This window comes from Bison bison, unplaced genomic scaffold (genome assembly GCF_000754665.1).
Source record: "Bison bison bison isolate TAMUID 2011002044 unplaced genomic scaffold, Bison_UMD1.0 scf7180017864217, whole genome shotgun sequence".
In the NCBI taxonomy this organism is placed as follows: domain Eukaryota; kingdom Metazoa; phylum Chordata; class Mammalia; order Artiodactyla; family Bovidae; genus Bison; species Bison bison.
In genome coordinates, this window is record NW_011494789.1 from 600564 (window position 1) to 623044 (window position 22481).

The 22481-nt window shown below is 38.2% G+C and overlaps 1 protein-coding gene across 1 annotated transcript in view; it reads left to right on the top strand.

The window, feature by feature from the left end:
- Nucleotides 1–22481, top strand: part of LOC104992524 (contactin-associated protein-like 3) — a 232716-nt gene that overhangs the window by 189802 nt on the left and 20433 nt on the right. Inside the window, exons 16-21 of the mRNA XM_010845436.1 lie at nucleotides 8599–8769; nucleotides 9463–9681; nucleotides 13266–13505; nucleotides 14191–14421; nucleotides 18843–18976; nucleotides 19787–19874. Of these exons, the coding sequence (XP_010843738.1) occupies nucleotides 8599–8769; nucleotides 9463–9681; nucleotides 13266–13505; nucleotides 14191–14421; nucleotides 18843–18976; nucleotides 19787–19874 (1083 nt within the window). The remainder of the gene's footprint in view (nucleotides 1–8598; nucleotides 8770–9462; nucleotides 9682–13265; nucleotides 13506–14190; nucleotides 14422–18842; nucleotides 18977–19786; nucleotides 19875–22481) is intronic.

A 22481-nucleotide genomic window follows, 5' to 3' on the forward strand; every position in this document is an offset into this window, starting at 1 on the left:
TACTCTGCATATAAGTTAAATAAGCAAGGTGACAATATACAGCCTTGACGTACTCCTTTTCCTATTTGGAACCAGTCTGTTGTTCCATGTCCAGTTCTAACTGTTGCTTCCTTACCTGCTTATAGGTTTCTCAAGAGGCAGGTCAGGTAGTCTGGTATTCCCATCTCTTTCAGAATTTTCCACAGTTTATTGTGATCCACACAGTCAAAGGCTTTGACATAGTCAATAAAGCAGAAATAGATGTTTTTCTGGAACTCTCTTGCTTTTTCAATGATCCAGCAGATGTTGACAATTTGATCTCTGATTCCTATCTATGCATTAATGCCTTTTGGTAGTTCTGAATATTTACACTAGAAGCCTTGATGCTCTTAATTCCACGTACCCCTCCAACTGCAACTTAATTTTTTTCATATCCTTTACTGCCCCCAAATATCTGAAATAAAATAAGAGTTCTATCTTTAATTTCCCTAATTCTAGTCTCCCTTGAATATAAGACAGATATTGTTCTTCACCACTCCTCAGAAACTGAGGTCACCAATGAGAACTCGACATTTCTAAGTCCAGTTCTTATTCTCTGATAAATATCTGAATTGACCTGTCAGCAACTTTGGAATTCTCCCATGATTCTCTCTTCTTTTAGTCACTTTCTTTAATTGGTGGCCAGCATACCACAAAATTCTGGTTTTTCTTCCCTTCTCTCCCTAACCTTTCTTCATCTCCCCAGTGGGATAATCTTGGGGTTCCCCAAGGCTCTATTCTCTGCCTTCTTTCCTGTCTATTCTCCACTGGTGGTCTTTTCCCATCATCTCATGACTTTAAATACTGCACAGACAGGATTCATGAAGCAGTTATCTCAAGACTCTGAAAAGCAAACAGTATTAGGGAACAGAAAGCAGAATTCACCATGTACTTACCTCCAATATCCCTTAGCCATGGGATCACAAATGGAGAGAGTTCCAGGAGAAGTCCTCTAGTCCTGATTGGAGGAGGGGACAAGGGGCTTCAGTCAGTGAGTACAGGAATCTCATCCCTCTCCCCTTTATCTCTGTTTTCTGAGGTTCCAGTTCCCAGGAAATCCCATGGCAACAGTGGCAGAAACTGCCTCAAGAGCATGCAAGAGCCAGAGCTCTGAAAAATGAATCTTCTGCTCTGGATAGGACAGCCCTGACTCCCAAACAGTGGCAGACTCATGTTACTTTTGTTTTCTTTCTCTGTTCACCCATCACTTGGCAATGGATATAGGTACAGGAACAGAAGTAAATAGGAAAGCACAATAAAACAGGCTAAATAGAGCCTTAGTTTTCTGGCTGTCTGCATGAAGAGAGAGCCCAGGGAACTGGAAAGTATTGGAAGAGCACAGAGAGGAAAGAGTTCATGAAAGTGATGTTAAAACTTGTTTATGAAGTCCTGGGTTTACCCCCGAGCTACACATGCCTCAAACTGGTCCTAATTATGGACCAAGAAATTGAGAATGAGCGAAGAAGCTACCACCCAGGACTCAGACTGGCTACTGTGTGGTGCAAAGGTGAGACAAATCTGAAAAGTACTGCAAAAACTTTGAAAACTGGACTGCCATAGGAGCCACAGACCACAGAGGGAAGGTTGAAATGTGTGGGCAGATCATAACCAGGCCAACAGGGCTGAAAAATAAAAATATCAACTTACTCCTTGAATTTAAACAAAGCTCCCAGTTTGTTAACATTATATTGTAAATATCTAGAAAACAATCCAAAATTACTTAACATACAAAGAACTGGAAAAATTGAAGTTTGCATAAGAAAATGTAATCAATAGATAACCAATAACACAGAGGTTAAAATTAACTGATAAAGACATTAAAACAACTATTACACAAAAACTGTAAGGAATAATAATAAATGCTTTTGAAACAAATAGAAAAAGAGAATGCTTCAACAAAGAAATAGGCTATATAAAGGAGAGCTAAAAGGAAACTTTAGAACTGAGAAGTATAGCAATGGAACTAAAAGATGCACTGGATGGGCTAAGGAGAAAACTTGAGATGAAACAGCCAAGGGCCTTGAAGATAGATAAATAGAAATTATCCAGTCTAAGCAAGAAAAAGAAAAAAAGACTGAAAAAAATGAATAGGGTCTCAGGGATCTGTGGGTTAATAAAAAATATATATATAATATTCATGTAAGTGAATTTCCAGAAGAAGAGAGGAAAAGTGTTGGTCCTGAAAAAATATTTGAAAACATAATGGCTGAAAACTTTCCAAGTTTGGGAAAAGAGAAACTGGGAAGTTGAATGAATCTGAAACAGGATAAACTCAAAGAAATTCACATCTAGATATATATTGTAAGCAAACTAATGAAAACTAAAGACAATGAGAAGAATTTTTTGAAAGCAGCCAGAGAGAATAATAATGTGTTGCCTATAGGAAAACACCAATTCAAATGACAGTAAGTTTCTCATCAGAAATATGGAGGCCAGAAAGAAATGGAAAAATATTTCTATTTTGAAAGTATTGTCAGTTGAGAATTCTGTGTTCAGCAAAAATATCCTTTAGGAATGAAGGGAAAAGTTTTAAATATCTCCAATGAAAGCTCAACATTCAGAAAACGAAGATCATGGCATTTGGTCCCATTACTTCATGGGAAATAGATGGGGAAACAGTGGAAACAGTGTCAGACTTTATTTTTTGGGGCTCCAAAACCACTGCAGGTGGTGACTGCAGCCATGTAATTAAAAGACGCTTACTCCTTGGAAGGAAAGTTATGACCAACCTAGATAGCATATTCAAAAGCAGAGACATTACTTTGCCAGCAAAGGTCTGTCTAGTCAAGGCTATGGTTTTTCCAGTGGTCATGTATGGATGTGAGAGTTGGACTGTGAAGAAAGCTGAGCGCCGAAGAATTGATGCTTTTGAACTGTAGTGTTGCAGAAGACTCCTGAGAGTCCCTTGGACTGCAAGGAGATCTAACCAGTCCATTCTAAAGGAGATCAGCCCTGGGATTTCTTTGGAAGGAATGATGCTAAAGCTGAAACTCCAGTACTTTGGCCACCTCATGCAAAGAGTTGACTCATTGGAAAAGACTCTGATGCTGGGAGGGATTGGGGGCAGGAGGAGAAGGGGGCGACAGAGGATGAGATGGCTGGATGGCATCACTGACTCAATGGACGTGAGTTTGAGTGAACTCCGGGAGTTGGTGATGGACAGGGAGGCCTGGCATGCTGCGATTCATGGGATCACAAAGAGTCGGACATGACTGAACAACTGAATGAAAGAAAACTAAAAGCATTCATTGCCAGAAAGAATCCTTTAAAGGAATTTCTAAAGGAAGGTTCTTAGAAAGAAAATGGTATCAGAAGGAAATTTGGAACTTCAGGGATAAAACAATCAGCATCAGAAATGGTAAATACCTGGGTAACTTAATAAGTTATTTTCCTATTGAGTTATTTTAAATGTATCTCAAGACTGAAAGCACAACTCTATTTCACAGGGATTTTATTTTATGTAGATGTAATACAAGTAGCACAACATCAACAGGAGTAGATAAGGGTCAAAATTGTTTCCAGGGTTTTTACAAATCACTTAAAGTGGTTAAAATATAGATTTTAAGCAGACTGAGAAAGTAAGTATATATATTTTAATCCCTAAAAGAACCAATTAAGAATCTGCTACAGGCAAATACAAATAGAATACTGAAAAGTATTTAAATAATCCAGAAGAAGGCAGAAAGGGGGAAACAAAAGAATGAAAATTAGGACAAATAAGAAAAAATAATGAAATGAAGAACTAACATATCAACATTTGTATTTAATGTAAGTGGTCTAAATAAACTCATAAAAGACACTGTTATGACTCAACTGTATACTGTCTATAAGAAGTTCAATTCAAATATAATGACATAATAAAAGAAAACAGATATACTACACAAACACTGGAGTTTCTATATTAAAAGTTTTACTTAAAAGCAAAGTGAATTAATAGATATAAAAAAGAACTAGAAGACCTAAGAATCTTAAATATGTGTGCAAATAACTGAGCTTCAAATACATAAAGCAAAATTTGACAGGATGGAAAGGAGAGATAGAGACATGCATAATTATAATTAGAATCTAATACTCCTTTCTCATTAATATATGGAACTAATAGAGGGAAAATTAGCAAGGATACGGAAGGCCTGAATGACACCAGAATCCAACTGACATTTATAGAATACTCTACCAACAGTAAAATGCACATTATTTTCAAATGCACATGAATCTTTAACCCAGAAACAGCATATTCTTCTGTGTCATAAAACAAACCTTCAGTTCAGTACAGTTTAGTCGCTCAGTTGTGTCCGACTCTTTGAGACCCCATGAATCGCAGCATGCCAGGCCTACCTGTCCATCACCATCTCCCGGAGTTCACTCAAACTCACATCCATCAAGTCACTGATGCCATCCAGCCATCTCATCCTCTGTTGTCCCATTTTCCTCCTGCCCCAAATCCCTCCCAGCATTCAGGGTCTTTTCCAATGAGTCAACTCTTTGCATCAGGTGGCCAAAGTACTGGAGTTTCAGCTTTAGCATCATTCCTTCCAAAGAAATCCCAGGGCTGATCTCCTTTAGAATGGACTGGTTGGATCTCCTTGCAGTCCAAGGGACTCTCAAGAGTCTTCTCCAACACCACAGTTCAAAAGCATCAATTCTTTGGCACTCAGCTTTCTTTACAGTCCAACTCTCACATCCATACACGACCACTGGAAAAACCATAGCCTTGAGTAGACGGACCTTTGCTGGCAAAGTAATGTCTCTGCTTTTGAATATGCTATCTAGGTTGGTCATAACTTTTCTTCCAAGGAGCAAGCGTCTTTTAATTTCATGGCTGCAGTCACCATCTGCAGTGATTTTGGAGCCCAAAGAAATAAAGTCTGACACTGTTTCCACTGTTTCCACATCTATTTCCCATGAAGTGATGGGATCAAATGCCATGATCTAATTTAAATCACACAAAATGCATTCACTAGTACAATCAAATTAGAAATAAATAAAAAATAAGAAAATCTCCAAACACTTAGAAATTAAACTTCAGATCCTTAAATAATACCCAAGTCAAGGGCAAGGTCTCAATAGATCTGATAATATATTTTGAACTGAATGAAAATTAAAATACAGACTATCAAAATTTGTAGTATTAAATTTTGTGATAGCAGTGGTCAGCGGGATGTTTGTAGCAATAAATACTTATATTGTGAAATAAAAAAGATCTCAGTTCAATAATGTAAGCTTTCACCCAAAGAAACTAGAAATAGAAAAGAAAAATAAACCTTAAACCTAAAACAAGCAGAAAGAATAGAAAGACAAGAAAGAAAAGACAAGAATAGAAATCAATTAAATTAAAAGCAGAATATATACTGATCTATAAAAATTAAAAGTGATTCTTTTTATACTCTTTAAAAATACTAGTAAAATAGTTAAGCCTCTAACAAAACTATCCAAGAAATGATAAATGTTACCAATATGGAAATTGAGTGTTGGGAAAACACTGCAGACACCACTGACATCAAGAGTATACAAGAGTACACTACAAACAACTGTACAAGTATTAAATCTATTATACAGATGAAGTGGACCAGTTCTTTGAAAACCATTAACAACCAAAACTCAAGATGAATGAGACAACTGGAATAGACCTAATAGTATTAATGGAATTGAATTTGTAATTAAAAACTTTCAAAAAAATTCAGACCAAGCTTGATTCACTGATGAATTCTACCCAAGAAATAATATCATATCTATAAAATCTCTTTCAGAAAGTAGAAGAGGAAATTCTTTCCAACATTTAAAGCAGAATATTGTTCTGATATTGAAACTAGACAAAGACAGTAAAAAAAAAAAGTATAACAACTAACAATGTTATTACTAACACAGATGCAAAAAATATTGACAAAACATTAACAAATAACCCAGGGATATATATATTTTTAAATGCACCACCACCAACTGCAGTTTATCCAGGATGCAAGGCTGATTCAGTATTTGGAAGTTGATTAATGTTATCTACCATGTTAACATGGTTAAAGGAAGAAAAATCATGCCAGATGCTTTTTCTGCATCAATTAATAAGAACATTGTAATTTAAATTACTAAAAGAACATTAAAAATTATAATTTATATCATAATAGCATTTACAATGAAGTTCTTAGCAAACTAGGTATAAAAGAAAATTCTTCAGCCTAATAAGACAGCATCTATTACAAAAGTATCGTAATTACTGGTAAAAAACTGAATGCTTTTCCCCTCAGGATGCGAACAAGATTAGGATATCCAATCTCACCACTTTTATTCAACAATATTTATCATTGTCTTAGCCGGGGCAATAATGTAAGAAAGAAAATAAGTGCTTAAAGACTGGAAAGCAAGAAAGAAAACTTTATTTGCATATGCACACTTGATTGGTTGGTTGGTTGGTTGTTTAGTCACTAAGTTGTATCCAACTCTTCTGTGATTCCATGAACTGTAGCCTGCCAGTTTCCTCTGTCTATGGGATGTTCCTGGAGAAGGCAATGGCACCCCACTCCAGTACTCTTGCCTGAAAAATCCCATGGACGGAGAAGCCTGGTGGGCTGCAGTCCATGGGGTCACTAAAAGTTGGACACGAGTGAGCGGTTTCACTTTCACTTTTCACTTTCATGCATTGGAGAAGGAAATGGCAACCCACTCCAGTGTTCTTGCCTGGAGAATCCCAGGGATGGGGGAGCCTGGTGGGCTGCTGTCTATTGGGTCGCACAGAGTCGGACATGAATGAAGCGACTTAGCAGCAGCAGCAGCAGCATGGGATGTTCCAGGCAAGCATACTGGAGTCGGTTGCTATTTCCTTCCCTGGGGGATCTTCCCATCTCAGTGATTAAACCCACATATTCTGCATTACAAGCAGATTCTTTGCCACTGAGCCACCAGGGAAGCCTACATATATGATTGCCTACATAGAAAATCTCAAGGAATGTACTACCCAAAACAGAAAAAAACACCTTATTAGGTCTTAGAAGTGAGCTCAACAAGATCTCAAGATGCAATGTCAACAACAGACAGATCAGTTATATATGCTAGCAATGTAAACTGGAAACCAAAATCTGTAAGAGAATATCATTTTCAGTATCTCCAAAGAACATATAATACTCGTGTATGTTTAACAAAAACATGTATAAAATCTGTAAACCAAATAAATGACTAAATACTGAAGAATCAAAAAATCTGAATAAAGGAAGATATATACTGTGCTCATGGATTGGAAGACTCAACATAAGAAAGATGTCAGTTCCCCCCAAGCTGAACACACTCTTCACCAAAGAGGACATAAACTGGCAAATAAGTACATGAGATGCCCAACATCATTATCTACTAGGGAAGGGAAATTAAAACCACAATGAAATACTACTTTACATCAATTTGAATTGCTAAGATAAAAAAATATGTATACTAACAGTGTAAAATGCTGGTAAAGATATAAAACAACTGTATCTGTTACACACTGATCATGGGAATTAAAAATGGTATGATCACTCTGGAAAACTGTTCAGCAGTAACTTATAAACATATACTTACCCAGGAATCATGCTCCTGGGAATTTCCCCTAGAGAAATAAAAACATATACTCACACAAAAACTTTTCACAAATGTTTGTTCTGGTGGTTGTGCTCAGTTGCCCAGTCATGTCTGCCTCTTTGCAACTCCATGGACTATATAGCCCACCACCAGGCTCTTCTGTCCATGGAATTTTCCAAGCAAGAATACTGGGCTGCCATTTCCTACTCCAGGGGATCTTCCTGATCCAGGAATCAAACCTATGTCTCCTGCATTGGCAGGCAGATTCTTTACCACTGTGCCACGCAAATTTTTAGAGTAGTTCTATTTGTAATTGACCAAATTTGGAAACAACTTTAGTGTTCTTAAATATGGATAAATAAACTATGGCACATTCATGTGATAGAATAACTACAGAGCAGTAAAAAAAGACTAGATGTTGACATGCAACATCTCAAATGAATCTCAAAGGCTTTATGTTATTGCATACTGCTTGACTCCATTTATATGTTATTTGGGAAAGGTAAAACTGTAATACAGAGACTAGTTCATGACTGCCAGGCTGAGGGGTGGGCAGAGGGTGTGACTATAAAGAAATCGCAAGAGAGAGTTTTTTGGGGGTGATGGACTGTTCTTTATTCTGATTTTGATGATGGTTACACAAATCCATGCATGTGTTAAAATTCATAGAACTGTAAAAGTCTGTAAACTTTATATAACTGTAAAACCCTAAAAAGTCAATTTTACTCTATGATAATTTAGTTAAAAAAAGAGAACAACAACAGCAAAAAAAAAAACAGGCCTTTATCAAAGTGATTATCCATCCACTCACTTGCAGCTGTGTCCATATTCTTAATCCTCTAAAGAATCACTATTTAGACATTCATCTCATGGCCACATGTTCAGAAGAACTCCCATAAGAAGGCTTGTATGGATAAATAATGCTTTGAATGGATAAATAATGCATCAAACGGTAAAAATGCTAGAAATATAAAAGGCAATTGTTATTTGTTGTATTTTACTGCTATTGTCATTGTCTTTTTTTTTTCTTTTTGTAAACAGATTCATTTTGGAATTCAGCTTCCTTCAATACTGAGACTTCATACCTTCATTTCCCCACGTTCCGAGGAGAGCTTAGTGCTGACGTGTCTTTCTTTTTTAAAACCACAGCCTCTTCAGGGGTGTTTTTAGAGAACCTGGGAATCACAGACTTCATCAGGCTAGAGCTGCGAGGTGAGTTGTCCACCCTGCACAAAGCCACTGGGGTACTCAGTAATTAACAATAACCTTGGTGGTAACCTAATTCCTAATATACTGACATGCTTCCTTTGTCAATTATATTTTTTCTTAAATACTAAGTGGAAAGTAAAACAGTAATTTCTGAAACACACAACAGTCTGTACAGTTCCTTGTTGTCTTAATTCTATGTGCAAAAAGGGTATTAAACCAAACTGGTCAAATAACTTCTTATTAAATCACAACATTATGTGATTTAATTGACTAAACACATTGTTTATATATATGTAGACAAAACTTAATGTCTTGCTATCTGAAATTTACCTAGTGCTTTTAAAACTTCATAAAGGTTTAAATCACCTTTAAATAAAATCACTTCTATGTATAAAGTCAGATAAAATATTAGTTTTGCTTCTGTAGGTAAATATCTCTATTGCTTAGGGCTTAGCAGGATGAACAGTAAACTCTGGGGAGAAATACGTTAAAATCAGCTTCACCTTCCTTTTTTCAGGATACAGGTTTATTCTCCACCCCAACCCCTCCCCAACCAACTCAGACTGACATCTGTCTGCATCCCTTGTATGTCTTCTTTCATAAGGAGCACGTCATGGTGGTTTTTTCAGATCTACTCAAGACTGAATTTTCCCTCCTGTGAATGAACTCGGGCATCTCTCATATTTTTATTTCCAGCCCCAACAGAAGTAACCTTTTCCTTTGATGTGGGGAATGGGCCCTGTGAGATCACGGTGCAGTCTCCCACTGCCTTTAATGACAATCGGTGGCACCACGTGAAGGCAGACCGGAACGTTAAAGAAGCATCCCTCCAAGTGGGTCAGCACCCTCGCAAGACCCAACCTGCCCCAGCTGATGGGCATGCCCGCTTGCAGCTCAACAGCCAGCTTTTCGTGGGTGAGTGCTGCTGGCGGCTTCTAACTGTACTGTGCTCTGAGTGCAAAGACACACCAAGAGGAGATCACAGCTACAACAGTAGTGATGATAACAGCTGCCATGACTACTATAGGCACTGGTGGGAGAAGGAGATACTGAATAAAATCCTCTTTAACTCTCTCCTCCCGCTGTGTCCATAAGTTCGTTCTCTACGTCGCGTCTCCATTCTTTCCCTCAGATAGGTTCATCAATGCTGTTTTTCTAGATTCAATACATATGCATTAATATACGATACTTGTTTGAGCCCAGCCTGGTGCTCTGTGATTCTGTGATTACCTAGAGAGGTGGGATGAGGGGTGGGAGGGAGTCTCAAGAGCGAGGGGAGATGTATACATATATATATATACACACACACACACACATAGTGAAGTGAGTGAGTGAAGTCACTCAGTCGTGTCCAACTCTTTGCGACCCCATGGACTGTAGCCTAACCAGGTTCCTCTATCCATGGGATTTTTCCAGGCAAGAATACTGGAGTGGGTTGCATTTCCTTCTCCAGGAGATCTTCCTGACCCAGGGATTGAACCCAGGTCTCCCGCATTGTAGGCAGACACTTTGCTGTCTGAGCCACCAGGGAAGATATATGTATATATATATAATTATGACTGATTCACACTGTTGTGCAGCAGAAATCAGCACAAGGTTATAAAGAAATTATCCTCCAATTAAAAGGTAAATTAAAAAGAAAAAGTGTTATGAACTGAAAAGGAACTTTGAGACTGAAACTCAATGCAGGCAACTCCGTAAAGTACAGTTCTGATGTTAGCTCTGGGTAAATTACATCCAGGGGATGATGAGCCAGAGGCATTCACAGTGGCATCTTGTGCCACGGAAAGGGATCCTGGGGGAATCTGAAGGGGCAAAGCTAAAAATAAAATCTGACTACCAGTGAGAGAACGCATGGCCCAGTCCTAGGATTTTTCTGCCCCCATGGAGATCTCATGATCACCTGCATCAGCAAAAGACACTTCCAGTTTTCATATCAGGTGAAGGCAAGGGTAAAGGTTGGTAGGGAAATATCTGGCTGGGATGCTTTCCTTGTGAGTAGGCTAAAGATCAGTCATCCAAAAAGAGGGGGGCGGGATGGGGTTGCAGGGCTAAGATGGAGCCAATAAAGAAAAAAGAGCCAGTGAGGTTCAGCCACACAGACACTGTGTACCAAGAACTCATTTAATATGAGTATCTCTGCCATAGATTATGTGACTCAATGGCTCAGTCATGTCCGATTCTTTACAACCCCATGGACTGTAACCCACCAGGCTCCTCTGTCCATGGGATTCTCCAGGCAAGAATACTGGAGTGGGTTGCCATTTTCTACTCCAAGGGATCTTTCTGACCCAGAAACTGAACTCACATCTCTTGCATTTTCTGCAATGACAAGTGGATTCTTTACCACTGGGCCACAGATTATTATACCCAATTTACAGATGAGATCATGGAGGGTCAGAGAGATCAAGGGACTTGATCACAGAAACCCAACTGGAAGGGAAATCCAAACCCCCTGTTGGACTGATTCCCAGGCTTGCACTCAATATCATAGATGATTTATGTTTGTTTCAGTTAACTCTGTTTATTTAAAAAATTAGCATTTTTCTATCCATCTCTATCATTTCACTTTTTAGTGAAGTTAGAAAATCAGACTTGTAATTGGGACAAAAACCTCCAATGTCCCCCCCAAATCAGACGGTAAGAGGCCAGTCTGACAGAAGCAGCCTCATGTGACTCTGCACAGCAGTATTTAATCCAGCCCAGCGCCCGGTTCCTCTCCACCCTGCTCCCTCTCTGCTGCTCTCATTGCAAGCTTCATGTTTAGAACCAGAGTGGACTCATTATTCTGCTGTCCCTTCTTTAAAGATAAACACTCTGGGTAGTGGAAGTCCTCCCTCTAATTTACTTGCTTAGTCTTTATTATTGTTTGTTTTTCCCAAAGGGAGGAATAAGTTTTGCTACATTGCTTTTTAGACAACTCTATTCTAATTTGGAAACTAAGCAGATTAACGAAGTAGCTCTCACTCGGTCTGATCTCATGTATTTTAAAGTAAATAAGGACACAGTCCAATTAAAAATTGATGTAAATCACAAATTAGCACAGAGTCTGCTTTGCCAGAATTTACCTACTACAATGTTCAGGAACGGATGCTATTGAATGAATTTGTATGTGTGTGTGTGTATGTGTGTGTGTGTGTTTGTGTGTGTGTGTGTTTGTGTGTGTGTGGTGTAGCCCATAGCACCATTAAACTCAGCTTCAAGCACAGTTAGTTCTCACTGAGTCGAGGAGGCTTCCCTGAAAGTTATCAAATTGTGAATCAAACTAAACAGTTCTATTTTCTGATTTAAATTCTGAGGATTAATTAACAGAACTTCTAGGAACAAAGTTTGAATGGAAACCTACCTAGAGCTAGTGTTTTCATTATGGCAATGTTTCTAAATCCTGAGGTGTTGGTTGAAAATTCAGTGAATCAGGATCTTTGGGAATAAATCCAAAATCTGTTTTTAGCAGGCACTTCAGATGACTCCTGTGCTCCCATATTTATTATGTTCACATGATAAATAATATAAAAATAAGGAGATATATATTATTTGCTTGATGTTATACCACCTAACCTCAGAGCTTCCAGGATGGAGTGTGAAAGGCCTGAGGTCCTAGATTTGGTTTTACCTCGTCTGCCTTCTCTTTCTTTGGTCTCTTCTCAGTTCTTTTGCACAGCTCTATTATTCAGAGCTCATCTAAGTAAGAATTAGCATTATATAACACACACACAATATATAGGGTTGGCCAAAAAGTTCATTTGGCTTTTTCTATAAGATGTTACAATAAATCTTAAATGAACTTTTTGGTCAATCGAATACATAAATTTATAATACATCTATTATACAAAAATTTTAATACATATAAAATACATGTACAAATTTATGTACCACACATTTGTAATACATATTACATTGCAAAGATTTTTAACTATACAACCTTTATTATACATGTCATTGTTTATAAATTTAAACTTTAAAAGGATCAGTGGTCTTCATTTTGTCCTTTAAGAGAGGAACAAATGTAAAAATGTAAGTCTTTCTAAATTATTTAGAATAAATATTACCAAGTTCACCTTAAAAAATATTTCCATTAATGCTTTTAACTCAGTGCCATTTGATGATTCTTAACATTTGATCACAGACTATGTTTTCAGAATTGTATTTGTTCATAAAACTTTGAGCAATGACTTTTTTGTCATTATCTATATGGGGCTTCCCTGGTGGCTCAGAGGTAAAGAATCTACCTGCAATTCACGGGATGCAGGAGATCCAAGTTTGATCCCTGGGTCAGGAAGATCCCCTGAAGGAGAGCATAGCAACCCATGCCAGTGTTCTTGCCTGGAGAATCCCATGGACATGGATAGAGGAGCCTGGTGGGCTACAGTCCACGGGGTCACAGAGTCGGACATGATGACTGAGCAGCGACCAGAGATGTGGCCTCAGTTCAGCATGAAGATGAAATCTTGAATAAGACACAGAGGAACGCGTTTGCATTTGCAGTGTTTCCCTTGTAGGTGGAACCGCAAGCCGACAGAGAGGCTTCCTGGGGTGCATTCGGTCTCTGCGATTGAACGGGCTGGCCCTGGATCTGGAAGAAAGAGCCATGATGACCCCAGGAGTGGAGCCAGGGTGTCCAGGACACTGTAGCACATATGGCCATCTGTGTCACAATGGAGGGAGGTGCAGAGAAAAGCGCAGAGGGATCACGTGTGACTGCACCGTCTCTGCATATGACGGGCCATTCTGCGAGAACGGTGAGTGTGCCCAAGGAACAGGGAAAGGCTGGACCATGAGAAGTCCATGAAGATGCCTCTGGTATTTGACTCTGTAATGAAAAGATAAGGCAGTTCTCTGTGATTAGCTGAAATAGAATTGTTTCTATCCCAAATGCCTCCATTTCCCTTGGGAGGAGTTAAGCTTGTATTCTTAACAAGGCTATGACTACTTCTAGTAGATCATAGGGGCATCAGTGAGGTCTCCTTGAGGAAAGCAGTAAACTTTAACGTGCATTTACACTGGACATTTAATTTTGCATTTTTGAGGCAATAATAAAATACTATTACTCAATTCTGGGTTATGGGATATGGAGGGATTATCTCTTTATTTAAGCTTTATTATTTTTATCTTAATTTTTTTTTATTAAAAAACAGCAAAGGAGGAGGTCCCTGGTGGCCTAGTGGTTAGGATTTGGCGGTTTCACTGCTATGGCCCAGGTCCAATCTCTGATCAGGGAACTGAGATACTGCAAGCCATGTGTCACAGTCAAAATAAAATCAAATAATACTAAACTAAAAAATACCCAGCAGAGCATGACATTATTATTTTTCCCTTTTGAGATATTTGAGGATTAGAAATATTCTTTGCATATATAGAAATATACATAATAAGACACGTGCACTTACATATTGCTAATACAATCAAAATTGCTTGCCATTCCAGACATTTCTGCCTATTTTGGAGCTGGCTCCTCGGTGATCTACAATTTTCAGGACCATTACAATGATACCTTTAGCAAGAACTCCAGCTCCTTTGCAGCTTTATTTCATGAGGATCTGACATTGACAGGAGAAATGGCCACACTGAGCTTCCGGACCACAGGGACACCCAGCTTACTGCTCTATGTGAGCTCATTCTATGAGGAATACCTTTCAGTTATCCTTGCCCCAAACGGTGAGTGTCTTTACTTTAAGAACAAGAAGACTGACTTGGGTGGTGTCCATGTCCTGGCTATTGTAGATAGTGCTGCTGTGAACATTGGGATACACATATCTTTTTGAATTATGGTCCATCAACAGAAGAATGGATAAAGAAGATGCAAAGCAGATATGCAAAAAAAATTACTCAACCATAAAAAGCAACAAAATTGGGTCATTTTTAGAGATGTGGATGGACCTAGAGAGTGTCATACAGAGTGAAGTAAGTCAGAAAGAGAAAAACAAATACTGTACATTAATGCATATATGTGAAATCTAGAAAAGCATATAGATAATACTATTTGCAAATAGAGACATAAATGCAGAGAACAATTGCATGGTTACCAAGAGGGAAAGGGTGGGGGTGGGAAAAACTGGGAGGTTGAAATTGACTTATATACACGGTTGATACTATGTATAAGATAGAACTAATGAGAACATACTGTATAGCATGGCAGTGGGGTGAGGGAGTCTTGCCTTCTGAAATTAAATAATTAGTTTCACTGTAAGGATATGCAGCAACACAAGAGATGACTCTACACATGGACATCACCAGATGGTCAATACCAAAATCAGATTGACTATATTCTTTGCAGCCAAAGATGGAGAAGCTCTATACAGTCAGAAAAAACAAGACCAGGACCTGACTGTGGCTCAGATCATGAACTCCTTATTGCCAAATTCAGATTTAAATTGAAAAACGTAGGGAAAACCATTAGGTCATTAAGGCATGACCTAAATCAAATCCCTTATGAGTATACAGTGGAAGTGAAAAATAGATTCAAGGGATTAGATCTGATAGACAGAGTGCCTGAAGAACTATGGATGAAGGTTCATAACATTGTACAGGAGGTGGTGATCAAAACCATCTTCAAAAAAAAAAGAAATGCAAAAAGGCAAAATGGTTGTCTGAGGAAGCCTTACAAATAGGTGAGAAAAGAAGAGAAATGAAAGGTAAAGGAGAAAAGGAAAGATATACTCATCTGAATGCAGAGTTCCAAAGAATAGCAAGGAGAGAGAAGAAATCTATTCTAAGTGAACAATGCAAAAAAAAAATAGAGGAAAACAATAGAATGGGAAAGACTATAGACTTCTTCAAGAAAATTATAGATACTAAGGGAATATTTCATGCAAAGATGGGCACAATAAAAGACAGAAATGGTAGGGACCTATCAGAAGCAGAAGAGATTAAGAAGAGTTGGCAAGGATACACAGAAGAACTATACAAAAAAGATCTTAATGACCCAGAAAACAATGATGTGATCACTCACCTAGAGCCAGAAATCCCACTCACCTAGAGCCAGAATGTGAAGTCAAGTGGGCTTTAGAAAGCATCACTATGAACAAAGTTAGTGGAGGTGATGAAATTCCAGCTGAGTTATTTCAAGTCCTAAAAGATGATGCTATTAAAATGCTGCACTCAGTATGCCAGAAAATTTGGAAAACTCAGCAGTGGCCACAGGACTGGAAAAGGTCAGTTTTCATTCCAATCCCAAAGAAAGGCAATGCCAAAGAATGTTCAGACTACCACACAATTGCACTTCTTTCATGTTCTAGCAAAGTCATGCTCAAAATTCTTCAAGTGAGGTTTTAGCAGCACCTGAACCATGAACTTCCAGATGTTCAAGCTGGATTTAGAAAAGGCAGAGCAACCAGAGGTCAAATTGCCAACATCCATTGGAACATGAAAAAGCAAGAAAGTTCCAGAAAAACATCTACTTTTGCTTCATTGACTACACTAAAGCCTTTGTCTGTGTGGATCACAACAAACTGTGGAAAATTCTTAAACAGATGGGAATGCCAGACCACTTTACCTGCCTCCTGAGAAATCTGTATGCAATTCAAGAAGCAACAGTTAGAACTGGACATGGAACAATGGACTGGTTCAAAATTGGGCAAAGGAGTATATCAAGGCTGTATATTGTCATGTTTCACTTCTATGCAAAGTACATCATGTGAAATGCTGGGCTGGATGAAGCACAAACTGGAATCAAGATTGCTGGAAGAAATATCAATAACCTCAGATATGCAGATGAGCATCCTTATGGCAGAAAGTGAAGAGGAACTAAAGGGCTTCTTGATGAAAGTTAAAGAGGAGAGTGAAAAAGCTGACTTAAAACTCAACAATCAAAAAAGGAAGATCATGGCATCCAGTCCCATCATGTCATGGCAAATAAATGGGGAAACAGTGGAAACAGTGACAGACTTTATTTTCCTGGGCTCCAAAATCACTGCAGATGGTGACTACAGCCATGAAATTAAAAGACGCTTGCTCCTTGGAAGAAAAGCTATGACAAACCTAGACAGCATATTAAAAAGCAGAGACATTACTTTGTTGACAAAGGTCAGTATTATCAAAGCTATGGTTTTTCAGTAGTCATGTATGGATGTGAGAGTTGGACCATGAAGAAGGCTGAGTGCCAAAGAATTGATGTTTTTGAACTGTGGTGTTCAAGAAGACTTCAGAATCCTTTTGGCAGCAAGGAGATCAAACCAGTCAATCCTAAAAGAAATCAACCCTGAATATTCATTGGAAGGACTGATTCTGAAGCTGACGTTCCAATACTTTGGCCACCTGATGTGAAGAGCTGACTCACTGGAAATGACCCGGGTGCTGGGAAAGATTGAGGGCAAGAGGAGAAGGGGATGACAGAGGATGAGATGATTAGATGGCATCACCAACTCAATGGACATGAGTTTAAGCAAACTCCAGATATAGTGAAAGACAGGGAAGCCTGGTGTGCTGCTGTCCATGGGGGTCACAAAGAGTGACTGAGTGACTGAACAACAATAACATATGTGAGAATTGTATAATAAAGAAGGCTGACAGCCAAAGAATTGATGTTTTCATACTATGGTGCTGGAGAAAACTCTTGAGGGTCCCTTGGAGAGAAAAGAGATCAAACCAGTCAGTCCTAAAGAAAATCAACCCTGACTATTCATTGGAAAGACTGATGCTGAAACTGAAGCTCCAATACTTTGGCCACCTGATGCAAAGAGCTGACTCATTGGAAAAGACACTGATGCTGGGAAAAATTGAAAGCAGGCGGAGAAGGGGATGACAGAGTATGAGATGGTTGGATGGCATCACCTATTCACTGGACCTGAGTTTGAGCAAACTCTGAGAGATGGTGATGGATAGGGAAGCCTGGCGTGCTGCAGTCTGTGGTGTCACAGTGTCAGACACGATTGAGAGACTGAACAGCAACAACACTGTTCATTTTGAAAGACGGTATCTCATTTTATATATAGAAAATATTTCCTCCTCCTTGGAAATGAAATCATGAAGTGTATTAAATCATATCAAACCCAATTTCCTTGAGCATCAGATAAATGTGATTGTTCTTTACCCATCAGTGGTTGGGAAGTCAGTCATGCCCTGTTGCCTGCGTGCGTGCTAAGTTACTTCAGTCATGTCCGACTCTGTGACCCTGTGGATTCCAGCCCTCCAGGCTTCTCTGTCCCTGGGATTCTCCATGCAAGAATACTGGGGTGGGTTGCCATGCCCTCCTCCAGAGGATTTTCCCAACCCAGGGATCAAACGAGAGTCTGTCATTTCTCCTGCGCTGGCACGCGGGTTCTTTACCACTTGTACCACCTGGGAAGCCCCCATGCCCTATCCACGTGTAAAGAAAAGTAGAATGAGTGTTCCCTAACCCATGGTCACCAGGAAACGTGCAGAACTAACACTCTCCCATTAGAGAACAAAACTAAGCTTTAACCCTTTCTCATGGAGAATAAAGGGAGAAACTTCTGGAAAAGATTTCTACAATCACTGACTAATAGAATCTATTATAGGTGATACGGTAGGGACGGGTGGAGAGTGCATCTGTGAAGAAGAGCAGTGTGTCGATTGGGCAATTTGAATATTGTAGCAAATCACTCACTTTTCTCTTTTTGCTATTTCTTGATTATGGTAGAAACATTAGAAAATATTTCTGGTTGTGCAAAAAAATAATGTAAATGTCAGTGATACATTAAAATGCATTAAAGTAAGTCATATTAAAAGAAGTTATGCTTGTAGAAACTGAAAGTTAATACAAAATTGCTTGAGGTTTTACCATTTAATAATACGAATACCACATGAATAATTAACTTCAAGCCTCACTTGGTGTTTTCATATGCTTAACTTGGACTTTTTCCTCTGGTTCAGGAAAATGGAAGAACTTGGAAAAAGACTGCTTGGTCTTGACTTTTAAGACTGTGTAATTGGATTCTGAATTTGGCCCCAGAACAGCACGTAAATAATTGCTAGTCTGGGAAAAGTGACTGTATGCACTCAAGTAAAGGCTCCATAGATTCAAACTGTATTAATTTTTTTTAATGTGTGTTAGGACCTGCATTGCCAGTTTTTATAAAATTCTATTTTAGTTAAAATGTCATTTTTCTCTTCTTTAGGAAGTTTGCAGATCAGGTATAAACTAGACAGACACCGAGAACCTGATGTTTTTAACTTTGGTTTTAAAAACTTGGCTGATGGGCAGCTTCACCACGTGAGGATTAACAGAGAAGCAGCAGTGATGTTTATAGAGGTAAGGTCGTAAATTCAACAACAGCAACAGTAATCAAAATCATGATGCTCAGAACGTATAACTTAAAGCCAAAATTCGATAAATCCTAATAAAAGAAATACACATTCGGCACTGTCCTTCCATAAGTCTAGGATAGGAAATGTAGTCAAGGTGTTTTATTTCATTTAGCAATGTTAGTTTATCAAGAGACTGTCAAAAGGTTTTATTAATATTTGACCATTTAAAACACCACACTTTCCTCACTGGTTTCACTTCATTTGATTGGGAAATATTGCCTAGTTTTTCATAGGGACTACTGGAGATATTCCAATGGGAACCTATTCCCATTGGATTACAAAAGAACAAATGCTACTGAAATTTAAACACACAATAAAAAGCAAGATATTGCTTAAAGTGGAACTACATTTTGAAAAACAGTGGAGTCTTTAAATTATGCATTGTCGCTGGGTTTTGAAGAGTAATCTTTTATATTGAATCTGTATGAATAATACATTTTTTTCTGCTCATGTTATAAATTTCCTCTAAATAAGTAAAAACTTTGAGGTTCAAAGTAGCTCTTGCATCTCTTTTGAGCACTGTACCAATTATGATACTTAAATCATGAAGACAAATGTAGGGGAAAAGGATGGAGTGGAGTGGAATTTGAGGTGCTATAGAAGTTGTTTATAAAATACTTTTCTCTTTTAACCTTTATGATAGCTTGAACATATGGATTATTTTTATCATTTTTCTTGGTTTTCCTTTGATTCCCATCCTTTTATCAAAATTGCTTGCCATTTTGATGTTTACATCTTGTGGAACATTTAATAGGTTAACCAGAATGCAAGGAGACAAGTCATCCTGTCTTCAGGGACAGAATTCAATGCTGTCAAGTCCCTTATGTTGGGGACAGTTTTAGGTAAGTGGAAGAAAGAGGGCCCCTCTCCCCCTACCACCCTATGATTGAGATCAGAAGTGTTAAGTTGCAAATATGGGAAGCATTCATCATGCTGAAAGAAGCTCCTTGACATATTCATGATTTCCCAGTGAGTGACAATCAAGGTAGAAGCTTGCACTCTTGTCTGAGTGCACATATAATCACGACTAAGTGCTGCTTGTGAGTTAAACAGGAGCGTTCCTTGAAAACTGCCTCCACACTTACCCTCTCACTTAGCAATCAAGCATAATGAAACTTTGCATTTTTCTAACAATTCAGGAAAGACAAAATCAAAGCAGATAGCAAGTTCACAAACTCTTTAGTAATCAGGGGTCAAATGCAGAAATCATTTTAATGATAAATCTAGACTTAGCCTTAAGAAAAAGCTACTCTTAGCAAACAAATAAGATTAGAGCTGTGGCCTGGGCCCTGCCTTGCCTGTGGGCTGAGGTGAAATGTTTTCCTTACTCTCAGCTCCTCTTGGAAAATCACACCCTAAATATCCCACAGACGTCTTGTCCTTTATGGCTGCTAGTTATTCTCCATAAAACTGCCAAAGTAAAAGCATACTTTACTATTTAAATGTCAAAACCCTGATGCCTTTTTTCCCCCTTTTCACTGAGAATTACATTGAAATAAAAACAAATACTGAAAGGTATTTCTTTTCTTTTTGATTATTTATAAACTATATTATTTATTGATATTTAAATGTTATCTAGGGGAAATTCTCCATGGCACATTTATTATTCCTTCTCTAGTACTTGTTATTCATATAATTTTGTTTTGTCCTAAATAATCGATGGAAACTTACTAGGTGTTCAGTCATTTATGCATTGATTCTTTTGGTCATTTCTTCTACGCTACATGTATATATAGTATATCACAAACTTGAGAATGTTAGAGAAGGCACATGAATGGATGTTCCAAATATGTTGAGAAGCATAGTAACTATTAAAACTATCACATCTTTCAAACAGATGGACAATAAAACGATGACTTCTAATTTTTCAGACAGAGGAAATGTTATGAATCCTAGTGCTTTCCAAGGGTGCTCTTGTAAATGGTAATAACAAAAGTGTAAGTTTTAGATACTACAGCCTAACTGTTAAAAAGCCCAGCTGTTAAAATGGCTGATTAAGCCATTGAAGAAGGGTAAGAATATAGTTTTAGCTTGGTATGGTGAACAACAACTTTATGCTGAAGTGGTGATGGTCCTGCACTGTAGTCATCCCTTAAAGGTGGCTATAGAATCTGTCTGGCCTTGATAATGTATTTGATAGACAGGCAGCTTGTGCTGGATATCTTTTCCTGTGGTTCATTGTTCTTCACACTCCCCACATGTGGGATAGTGGTGCTGTAATTAACACAGAAATGAAAATGAAAATATTTGTTTCCCATTGAATGCTGGGAGATGTTTATACCTATCATAGCCTATTGTAGAGGTGAGTATTCCACTCTCTAATGTGTCATTTGGATGTTTACCAGGCACTTCTGACATCTTTGTTTTCATGATATTAGTAGATTTTTTATTCTGTTTAAATAGTGACATAATTTTAAAAGAATGGGAAAGCAAACAAAAACAACCCCCCCCAAAAAAAAGAATTGGAAAAACAATTCAAAAGAATAACTGCTCTCTCAACTTTTGCCCATGAGAATGATAATATATGTTTAAATAGAGATTATGAAATTCCTAAAAGCTCAAAGACCACCTTGAGTTTTAGAGAACAGGGAGATAAAACCCTCTCTTTGGTTGTCAGCCTAACATAATTATTTTTAATATTCAAATGGAGAACAATTTGCTCCCTTTTTATCTGATTTTGAGCTCTACTCTCTGGCCCTATTGATCCTTGGTTTGAGAAAAGTAAGTAATCGATCACCTAAAATGTTTGCAAGGGGCTTCACTGGCAGCTCAGCTGGTAAAGACTCTGCCTGCATCGTGGGAAACCTCAGTTGGATCCCTGGGTCGGGAAAATCCCCTGCAGAAAGGAATGCCTACCCACTCCAGTATTCTTGCCTGGAGAATTCCATGGACAGAGGAGCCTGGCTATAGTCTTGGAGTCACAGAGTCAGACACAACTGAGCAACTAACACTTTCACTTTCAAAGGATGTGCAAGCCTCATAGCTGCATTTCTGTCAAGTGGGTACAAGCTGTGGGTGGAATAATTGTCCTGTCTGCACCTAGATCTGATCCCTCCGCCGCTGTAGAGAAGTCTGTGTGTACTCTTTTTCCCAGCCCAAAGAACAGATATGGTCAAAACAAACACATCACACACAATTCCATGCCCTCAGTGACTACAGCATCCAACAGGAGAAATGAGGCATGTTCAGAGATGCTCATGTCCCCAAGTAGAAAGTTGCCATCAGTAGGTATGAAATTGACAAAGGAATATTTTAAAGGCAAATTAGGTTCAAATGTCTGATCTATAAAGAAATAGACAATAGATTACGGAAATCAACTTAATTACTAAACTGTATTATATGAAAAGGTTCATTTTAATTAAAAAGTAGAACAGGTTTTGTTATATGAATTTTTATTTTCCTGTGATTTAATATATAGAGAACAGTAGCATGGAATTGAAGGTGTTAAT